At 37.9% G+C, this 11,550-nt stretch overlaps 1 protein-coding gene across 1 annotated transcript in view; it reads right to left on the bottom strand.

Moving 5' to 3' along the window:
• Nucleotides 1-518: 518 nt before the first annotated feature.
• LOC137182449 (cytosolic carboxypeptidase 4) overlaps nt 519-11,550 on the bottom strand; it is a 218,276-nt gene continuing 207,244 nt past the window's right edge. Inside the window, exon 27 of the mRNA XM_067588662.1 lies at nt 519-9,438. Within this exon, the coding sequence (XP_067444763.1) occupies nt 9,129-9,438 (310 nt within the window). The 3' untranslated portion in view covers nt 519-9,128. The remainder of the gene's footprint in view (nt 9,439-11,550) is intronic.

Genomic DNA, 11,550 nt, shown 5'->3' with positions numbered 1-11,550 from the left:
CTCTGGCAGTGACTGAAGAGTTCCCCCTTGTGGATGCTTTTCAGCCTGAGTGGGCTGAGTTTATGAATTCATGAGTGAATTGCTATCCAGACACATAAAGTGCTGTGTGTCTAAAAATAGCACACTGCAGACTGGATGGTGTGACTCACCCCTCCATACTGTGTGCCTCTATGGCATAAACAGTGTTGAATGATTTTAAGATTAAGTGCTCTTCTAAGTCCTGTTATCAAAATTCCATGTGAGCTTTTGTCATATTTAGACAACTTTATCATTATTTTTTTAAAATAAAACTCTGGAGTATTTAATCTTGTCTTAGTGAAAGAAAACTATGAACATTTGAATTCTAGTTTTATTCAATACCAAGTATGAGTTGTCAGCTATTTTTCAGGAATAATATCACATTGAGATTTAGACAGTTTTTGCCTCGTCTCTTTTGTCTCATCAGTGCCTGTAACAAAGGTATAAACAGTAACAAAATCAATGAGAGGTGAAAGTTGTATTTTAAAGTGACAACAAAATGAACAAAACACAAATTATTCCTTTATTTTAAATTTTACTGTTCTGAAAACAAACTTCATATCTGATTCAGAATACAAACATAGTTATTATTAGTGCTTAACATCTTACATGTATGTCACTTTAAAGTTACAGTTGCAAACCTTTCACACTGAATGTTCAAACATGCACAAACTGAACTAACATACATACACATACAGTATCTTTCAACAGGGGCCAATGTGTTTGGCCAGGATTAAATGCTCCCTCCTGTATCACTGCTATCTGTAAAAATCTCACACAATGAGAGAATAAGCTTTTTAGGGATTAAGGTGAGAATGATTATTTTTCTTCCACTGCTGTGATGTTCTTTTAAAATTATGCATTTCATCTGTAACAGCTTGTGTTTGCTAAAAAGCTTAGAAGATCACAGTCTTCAGTTAAGTGGAATATGTGCTCGCATATAATCCTAGATACATTTACACAAAGCATTATCCTTCTCTTCAAACAAGAAACCAGAGTGCAGGTTTGCCTCCATGTGGAGTCCCGGGAGGAGCTCGGCTTTGTTCAGTCCCCTACAGCAGCCTGACTGGCTACCACAACAGTGACTACAGCCTGGTTCCAGTCAGAACATGACACATGAAACACTCAACTGTCACTGAATGCAACTACATGCACACTAACATTCATTATTATTATCCGCCCAAAGTCTTATTTGGGATACGTGTTAACAAGGGAGTAGCAGTAAAAAAAGAGTTAGATATTAGGGGTGTATTCACAAGATTCACAATAATCGATTCACAAGAATCATGATTCTATTCAGTTTTAATGTAGGAAAAATAAGATGGGCTTGAGAACACCCCTTACACTTTTTATTGGGACTATTATTATCATTAGAGTTTTTAAAAAATAATTTACACTTGGGAATGAAACTCTGTATATGTGTGTGTGTGTGTGTGTGTGTGTGTGTGTGTGTGTTTGTGTGTGTGTGTGTTTGTGTATAGAGTGATTTCTCAGCAGCATATAAAGCATACAACTGAAACACTGCTTTACAATACAATACGTTCTGCTAACATTATATTAAACCTTTTCCTTTGGGTTGTGCTAGAGAAAAAGAAATGGGTTCATTAAAGACAATCTGCTGTATGTATAATATACTGTGTGCAAATTTGACATTGTTTTGTGGCTGGTGTCTGAGGAAAGTGTCCATAATGAAAAAGGTTCATCCTCTGGGTGTACTCACTAAACTTAAGAGAAATCAGGGGTCTCATTTATAACCATTGTGTAGACACAAAACGGGGCCTGAAAGAGGCGTACGCCACTTCCCACGCAAAAGTTGTGATCTATAAAAACAAACTTGATGGGACAGTGTGCGCACCTGTACGTAAACTCTGACCCATGCATACGAACATTTTGGAGACGGAGGAAATCGACGATGCAGATGATGAGATGAGGTGGTGAACTGAAGCCAGATTGTATAATAATCTTCTTACACATTTAATTTCACTTAATAAAACACCTGTGTGCTGGATTTTGGAGTAAATATAAAGGAATACGTGTTTATTGTATTGTAGATATTGAGTGTGTGGTGTAAAAACTACTTATAGCCTACTGGTTCATGGGAGCTGGCCCGCTGCAGGTTGTGGTGAACATTTAACCAGAGGTGTCTGACTTCACGATGCACAGGATGTTTATTGAAGTTGTATACGGTTGTTTTGGGTTACACACATAACTTCAAGACATCTGAAAAAGGGGAAATAAAACGGTAAAAGTCCGGTCATGCCCTCTGTGGTCCTTCCTCTGCTGCTGCTGAGCGCAAGTGACTAGAGAGGGTCTGATACACTGACTCTCGACACTGATCGGCTAGGCATCTAGAGACAGAGAGAGTGATTGGTGTGGCGATAGAGACACATATACATCAATAGTCATGAATGCTTTTGCATTGACCATTTATGGTTTAATGTGGCGTGTGAAGGGCTGGATATGAGGCTGATCCATGTGCGCATATTTCCAGGTGGACTGTGATTTATAAAGGGAAATATACGTGCATTCGTGCGTACGCATGGTTTAATAAACGCCATTTTTGGCCTTTGTGCACACATATACTTTTAGTATGGATCCTATACACTGTTTTATAAATGAGACCCCAGATCATTAGAATTTTGCAGCTGACATTTTGGTAACGTGGTTCCAGACCTTTTTCATCAATTCAAATAGGTCCAGTGCTGTGCTCATTGGTTGCTGTTTTCTATGTTGGAAAAACAACAAGGCCAATTAGATTTTTGTAGGCAGGATTAAGAATGTCATCTCTCTGTGCCAGAGCCAGAAGAAAATGGCACAAAAATGGTGACAACCATGGAGGAGATGGGCACAGCAGTACACATATTTGTATGTCAACTCATGGATATAACAACTCTTTGATGTCTACAGCAAATTTCATTGACTGAAGTGTTGGTCAAGGATGGAATTTCATTTGATGGTACAACTGGAGGAAGGATATGAGGGTAACAATAATCATAAGAATCACCCACCATGGAGATCATGAATATCTGTACCAGACATTATCAAGATAATTAAGAGACAGACACCACTGCCGGGCCCCACCACATGTGGGAGAAATACAACCACCTTTGTCATGTGGGGTGGTGTCAAAAACAGTCAACAACCACAGCACTGCACTAGACCACACATGAGCACTGAATTAATTTTTGATTCATTATTGCACTACACTATATTACAATTTACTGGTACACCCCAACTGTATACAGAGACAAAGTCTAACATTTACAGGTTTCCTGCAGCACATCATTGTGACTCTACAGAACCTGTTCTGATGAACACCAGCAGATCCTGGTTCACATACTGAGGTTCCTTCTATTTGGAAAACGAGTGTTTCCAGGTGATTTGAAAGAAGGTATGGTGTTTACATGTGTAAACTCACAGTGGAAAATTTGATTATACAGAGAATGTTAATGTGCATGTACGTGTAACGGATTATATATCAACCACCTCAGTTAGTCTCTACCCCATACCCTGATGGAAATGTACTCAACACTCTAACTTCAGGTCATCATTTGTAAACAATAAAATAAGTTATTTGTGTGTGCATTTTAAAATCCCTGTGAGTATTTACTAATCCTGTACCTTCTCTGTTAAGTCTGGTTAAGTTAAGGCAACTAAAACACAGTAAAGAAAACCAATATTGATAGTTGGCAGTTGATAAAGGATGGGATACACACCCAAGCCTCTAGTGTTGAAATCACACTTTTTACACCCATTCATCAAGTTGACCTCCATTCTCTTACTTTTTGCTGCCCCAGAGGAACACCTAATTCCTACTTTGGCACAGCATGTAAAAATACTATAGGTTACCTTGAGCTATTTGAACAAACAATCAGTGTTGTTGTTTGTGAAGGCACCTTCATACTTATAAGTATGTGGATTTACAAAGTATACACAGCAGAAATACTCAAAACTACAGTTCAATCTGCTAAATACAGACCAAATACAACCAAAGACCAAACCAAACTACTATAAATGTAATCCAAATCCTGTGCACTCAGACAGAAATACACCAAAAGTCATTTGATTTTCAACTTCATTAATCTTTTACAATATGAGATCACTTCAAGTGTTCGTGGTTAACTAGGTAGTTACTTAGGAATAACACTACAGTATACTGTAATACTACTGAACATCTAGAACACACCGCCAGCTGGTTTTTCAGCTTCTTGGTTCCCACCCAATCATTAAAACAGACAAAATAAAGACCACAATCAATCTAAGGTTTGCAATTATTTCTTGAAAGATAAGAAAAGTTTTATCTGCCACTAGCTGGCAAAAACAAAAGAGCTACTTCCTCATGAGAAAAAATACTATGTAGCATGTTGCTAGTTATACAGTTACATTATCTAGAATGCTATCATGTAGCTAGGAGGAATGACCTCACTCTATTTGTTTGTTGATTGGTTGCATGAGACCAATCCAAACCATTAAGACAATAATTGACCACCTATAAAATACTGTTGCATTGACCAATGGTTAATAAATCACTGAGAAGCTGGTTTCCATTCTGGGCTTTTTGAAATGTACTGTAGTCTGACATCTAGTTATTAAAAGGTATGCTAGCATTGTTAGCTTTCCTCACTGAGAGACAATTTACATACTTTGTTGTGACTTGAACGTGTGTTGACTTGATTTCAGGTTTGATTGAAATCATTACTTTAACAAAAGAGATTTGAAATGCACAGCTCTTAAAAGAATCAATAGCAATTTGAACGTAGAAGTTCATTTCTGACTGTGGTAAAAATATCTCAACCACTAAGTCCACTTATAAGCTTTTTTCTTTTGAGCTTTTAACCTTATGCCAGACTCTACCGGGCCTTGAATTTCAATGATTTAATGATTAATTTAAATTATTTATATTTATTATTTTTATTCATAAATCTTGGCAACATCTGTAGTGCTAAGCATAATTTTCCCATCAGGCTTTCACTCCCTTCACAAACATTCATGGCTTTGTTTGTGTAGGAAATCACTTGCCTCTTCCTGTGTTGTGCTGTAAAAAAGTAATTCCTTTTTGAACTGTAAAGCAAAAGTTGGAGATAATTATTGTAGTTATTGTAATGCCTCAACATTATTGTGATAACTTGAAAGTGAAAGTTCATTCTTGACTTTGGAAATAGAAGTTTGTCAAAATAATCTTAACTGAAGTTCCACTTACTAGGTTTTTTTGGAGCTTTCAATAGCATGTCACATCTTCATCGTGACCTAAGTATTAGACTTAGGTCAGATGATGTTTCCTGTGTGCATATAAAATATGCTATATGCTATGGAGTCTTCAAGTCACAATGAGTCACAACTTACCACAAACCACTCAACACACACGCTAGCCCTACTCACAGTATCTACTGTGAAGAGGTCAAACGTCATGGAGCCAGTGGACAACCAGAGAAAGATCAAGGAGGACATTCACATTTGACACCAGAGACAGGAGTTACCATTTCTACCCATATACCACCGCCTGTTATCACATGATTGTTCCACAGTTCCACTCTATGGTCATGTGATGACTGATGATGATGATGGCAACTGAGCAAACTTCATTAAGTGATGAAAACTGAGAAGCACATGAAAGCTCCATAAATAATTGAATTTCATATTAATATTATTCCTTAAGCTGGACTTCTGGTGTAATATTTTAGTATTCTCACATTTAGTTTTCATCAGTTCATTTGAATTTCTTCTCTCTCTATAAAGCAAGGAATCTCTGTCTGTCTGTCTATATGTATGTTTGTCCTTTGTATATCTTGCAAACCGTTCATCCAATCTACTTCATACCTGACAGGTGGTTTGCTGGGAAATCCAGGAAATGCAATGTCAATGTGTTAAGTTATTTGGATGAGCGGTTCTCGAGAAATATATGAAAATACCTCATGAACAAGATTTGCCTCTTCTTCTGCCTGTGGAGTCAATGAATGGAAATACGGAAAGCACCACTCTGTCATTGTGGTCAGAGGTGGGATTACATCCATAGTGTTAGTGATTTGAAGAAGTTAAGAGACTTAAGCTCTACTATTGAACTGTGTACTGTGAACGAAACTTTGCATGTACATTCAAGACTTAGTGCTGGATGTGTCAGGCACCTTCAGAAATAATAAAAATAAAAATACCTCATAAACAGCATTGCTTCCACAACATTGATGCTTCTTCTTTTGTCCGTGGAGTCAATGAGCAGAAATATGGATAGTGCCACTCTGCCATTGCAATCCACATTGTGGTTGGAGGTAGGATTACATCTGTAGTGTCAATGACTTGAAAAAGTTTAAAATTGTAGTCTCCAGATATTCTGTGTAATGGGCGTTTAGGGAGCATCGGTCAATTGTAGCGTCTACCAATAGCCTGCATGTGAGGTGTTTAGGGAAAATGGGTATTTTATAGCCTCTACTGATAGCCTGCGTGTGACATGTTTAGGGAACAACGCTAAACTGTAGTGTCTACCAATAGTCTGCATGAGAGGTGTTTAGGGGACAGGCACTTTCTCTCTAGCTATTGAGAAATCAGCCTGTTCCGAAAAGGCACGTTTTAAACAGGCACTGCCCTAGTTTTACAAAACCTGAATTTAATCATATATTTAAACTGCGTTTTATTTAGGGATCAACTGAGTTTCATCTCTTGGTGCCTTTTATCTTAAGTAACTACTGAGATTGGATGATAAATGATAAAACCTCTTTAATTTAGTTTGTGTGTATCATCTACCTGGGTTTATGTTCAGCCAGTTGGAAAGCTTACAATGCTTATGTCTAGTAACAACTTAAAATTCTGTGTAATTCTTTGGAATTTTAAATTTTAAGTATGTTTTATATATATATATATATATATATATATATATATATATATATATATATATATATATACACACACACACACATACAGACAGGTGACAAATTAAAGGAAAAACCTTCAGTACAGGCCGGAATGCTACAGTGAGGGGATCTGGTGGTTCCGTTATGCTGTGGGGGGCATTTTGCTGGCATGGTTTGGGTCCACTTAGAGGGAAGGGTCACTGCAAATCAATACAAAGTTGTTCTGAGTCATCATCTTTATCCTATGATGAAAAATTTCTATCCTGATGGGAGGGGAGTGATCTCTTCCAGAATGACAGTGCCCCAATTCACAGGGTGCAAGGGGTCACTGAATGGTTTGATGAGTATGAAAATTATGTGAATCATATGCTATGGCCTTCACAGTCACCAGATCTCAACCCAGTTGAGACACCTATGGGAGATTTTGTACTGAGGTGTTAGACAGAGCTCTCCACCACCATCATCAAAACACCAAATGAGGGAATATCTTGTTGAAGAATGGTGTTCATCCCTCCAAAAGAGTTCCAGAGACTTGAAGAATCAACGCCAAGGCTGAGGAACACAATTCTTCCAAAAGATGTTCCCTCATTTGTTGTGTTGATGATGGTGGTGGTGAGCAATGTCTGACACGTCGGTTCAAAATCTCCCATAGGTATTCAATTGGGTTGCGATCCGGTGACTGTGAAGGCCATAGCATAACAGAGCCACTGGATCACCTTACTGTAGGGTCAAGCATTCAGGCCTGTACCAGTTTTTCCTTTCATTTGTCACCCGTCTGTGTGTGTGTGTGTATATACATATACATAAATATATATATATATATATATATATATATATATATATGAAAGTAAATGGGAAAGTAATTAGCAGTATGAAGGATGAAGCAGGATGGAATCTTCAACTTGTGTTCTACAGCTGTTTAAATCCTGCTTCCATAGCTGCTCCCAAGTAAAAACAAGTATAATAAACTCCTCTCTTAATTTGGGCATTTTTCCCACAGCTTTCAAGACTTCAATGGTAAAACCTCTCCTTAAGAAATCCAATCTAGATTACTCTAAGCTAAACAATTACAGACTCAATTCTATCTACTTGTAGACTTGTAGAGAAATTGTTTTCAATCAACTACTTGTTCATTTAACCAACGATGGCATTTTAGAAAAACTTCAATCCAGTTATCAAGCAAATCACAGCACAACATCAATTACCCTTTTTATGCTGACAACACACAATTGTATATCTCTGTATTCCCAGATGACCCCAATGCACTGCATGTTGTTTTTGCCTTTCTCACTAACATTAATGTATGGATGGGTACAAACCTTTTAAATTCAATGAGGAGAAAACTAAAATTATTTTAATAGGTCCCAAAGCAGCAAGAGAAAAACTGAAATCAGTGCCTGGTGATCCTAGCAAACAGATTTAAAACACAAGTCACAAACTTGTGAGTGATTTTAGACTCTGATTTAAATTTTAATTCTCATTTTAACAAGGTTAAGACATCCTTTTTTTATCTCAGAAATATTGCCAAAGTCAGACCTTTTTTTATATCAGAGAGATGCTGAAATGTTTATTCACAATTTTATTACTGGTCATTTAGACTATTGTAATTCCCTTTTTTACTGGATTAGCTAATGTCTATAAGAAAACTACAGCTAGTTCAGAATTCTGTGGCCAGAGCCTTAATTAAAACAAAGAAAATGGATCAAAAAACCCAACTGCTTAAGACACTGCACTGGCTACCTGTATCTTTCAGAACTGACCTTGCTCCTCCCTACATCAGAGATTTTCTTTCATTTTATGTTCCAGCCAGATCACTAAGGACCTCCACCACCTCTCTTTTAAAAGTTCCTTATGTGTGCCATAAAAGTACTGCTGAGGCTGCCTACTATTTTATGGAACACACTGCCTCTGGATATTGGAATAGCAAGCTCTAAAGGAAATCAAAGACCTATCTTTTTAATCTGGTTTTCAATTTGAAGTAATGGTATAGCTTTATCTTTAGTTTTTAAGTTTTAATAATTGTTTTTTTTATCATTGTATCCCACAGTGTTTATTTTATTGGCTTTTATTCTATTTTATACTGTTTTCAAAACTTTGTTTTGTTGTTGTAATTTTAAGTCTTGCAAAATTGTATTTATTGTTTCTTTTTTGCTTTCATTTATTTTTGTTTGTCTGTGTTGTTTTAACCCTGTCATGTGAAGCACTTTGGGCTGCATGCTTGTATGAAAAGTGCTACATAAATAATGTTGAGTTGAGTTGAATATTCCTTTAACTCAAGATTTGTCCATCAGTGATGTTCACACCATTACACGTATTTCTTTTCTCATTGAGTGTCTCAATGGACGCCTCTGTGATCAGGTGAGGGAATAGGCGGCTCTTCATGCTTGACTGCTGTGACTGGCCAACACTGCCTCGCCGTTGTTGTGCTCCCTTGTGTCCTTCATCGCTCTCCTCCTCTCCATCAGCGCTGTCCATGTTGCTGTTGACATCTGAATCCAAGTCAGTGCCTTTAAGCATGGGACAGTCTATGGAATATTCAATCTCCTCGACACATGGAGGCTCATCATCTTCAAAACAGCTGCATGAGGGGAGAGGAGAGGAGAGGAGAGGAGAGGAGAGGAGAGGAGAGGAGAGGTAAATCATTTCTTTTACTATTTATTCCATGTGTTCCATCAGTTAGCAGTGTCTCTTTACCACCCCACCTTAGCAAGTGTTAAGCAGATACAATAATACATTCACTATGTTCACCATCTTAGTTTAGCATGCTAACATTTGTAATATTAGCAATAAACACAAAGTACAGCTGAGGCTGATGGGAATGTCATTCATTCTGCAAATATTTGGTCATAAACCAAAGAATTGGACAAAGAAATTTTACCTGATGGTGGTGCTAGATGAAAAGTCAGGATCACCAAAGTTATTGGCATCATTGGGAATGTCTGTACAAAATGTTCTATCAATCCATCGAATAGATGTAGATATTTAACTGAATAAGTGAAAATTTTGACCTGCTGGTGGCACTACATAAAAAGACGAATGAATGAATTCTAAAGTCAGTGGGATTCAATATTCATGAATATTAGAAGTTTCATGGCAAACCATCCAATAGTTATTCAATAGTTAGTTTCAGCTTGGACCAAAGTCATGGACAAACATATCGTCTCTAGAGCCTCACTGTAAGCATGGCTGAAAAACATACCATTATACTGTATATCTTAATCAGAAATATAAAAGGACTGGGGAAAGATCAGTAAGTCACTTTATCCCTCACTATATGTAAATATCACATATATATTCTGTTCCAACATGTCATGATGTTTACACTGATTGAAATATTCATGACTAAGATGGAATGTTTGTATGGCTGCACCATTCCATCCAGTAGAAATGTTCTGTTACATTATTCTATACACATTTCCCAGGATTCACCCTGACATATTCGGTAGCTTTTGACACTTTGAGATCTCCACTAGAATGTGAATATGAATTTTATGTGACTGAACACAGCTTGGCTGCTCAACCTGCATCTGTAATGATGGACAACACATCTAACAATTTGTTGCATGGTGTTTGCATTTATTTCATGTTGAGGTGACCTTGAGCTCAGCTACAGTCACTGTGATTCACAGCTGATAGAAAGCCCCAGTAACCAATAATCTAATTATACACACACTTCGTGGGAGGCTGTGTGTGTGTGTGTGTGTGTGTGTGTGTGTGTGTGTATGTGTGTGTGTGTGTGTGTGTGTGTGTGTGTGTGTGTGTTAGTCAAAGAGAGAGCATGTAGAGACACACTGGGACTCTGTTGGGACAGAGAGGATGTGACAAGCAGACTGATCTTCTTCTTACTATGGGGGAGAGAGACAGAGGGAGACAGACAGGGAGAAGAGAGAGCGGAAGGAAATGAAGGATGTAGAGAGAGAGAGACTGGAGATTGGGGAGGCAGGAAAAGGTAGGGAAGGGAAAAGAGAATGAGCAGGAGTAATAAACAGAAGTGAGAGGTACATCTAGCATACTGATGATTGTGACTCGTGTCTTTGTGTGTGTTTGTGTTGTCTGTGTGCTTTGAATGGCAATGAGGCAGGACAGCTTGTCTACAGTGTGTAGTCAATACAGTGCAAATGCTGATTCTCTGATGGCCCAGTGTGTAATTGCTGTAAAGCACTGACTGCAGCTTTGTTTACACACTGATTTATTGGATGGGATTGATTCTTTTTTCATTCTGAAATTCATCATCGGAGCTGTAATATCAGAACCGGCAGTGTGTAAAAGCTGTGCGTGAGCTGGATATCCAGTTACACGACGAACAGAGCATTGTAAAAAGCCTGTCTGTGTCAATAAAGAAGTCCTTATTTGATCTTGGAGGTTTGAGAATGCAAATCTAGTCTTCAGTTGTGTTTAGGGGGTTAACAGTATGCAATGCTAAGTTAAAGAAAACAAGAGTTTATAGTACAGTACACTACAGGAAAGGTCACATTCGACCGCATCCTATGTGGAGAAGGAATATCACAGTAAATTTCAAACCAAACCCCCTCAGCAAAGCATCTCTCACTCCCAGTCAGTAAGCCCCCCCCCCCCCCCCCCCCCCCCACCCCCCACCCCACTTGCTGTATGTACTAGGGATGTGCAGAGAACCCAGTATTTGTATTTGTATCTGTATTTGTTGAGGCAGCAAAAATATTTGTATTTGTAT

The sequence above is a fragment of the Thunnus thynnus genome, chromosome 5 (assembly GCF_963924715.1).
Source record: "Thunnus thynnus chromosome 5, fThuThy2.1, whole genome shotgun sequence".
NCBI classification, from domain to species: domain Eukaryota; kingdom Metazoa; phylum Chordata; class Actinopteri; order Scombriformes; family Scombridae; genus Thunnus; species Thunnus thynnus.
Note: the sequence above shows the minus strand (reverse complement) of the source record. Positions and strands in the feature narration are given on the sequence as shown.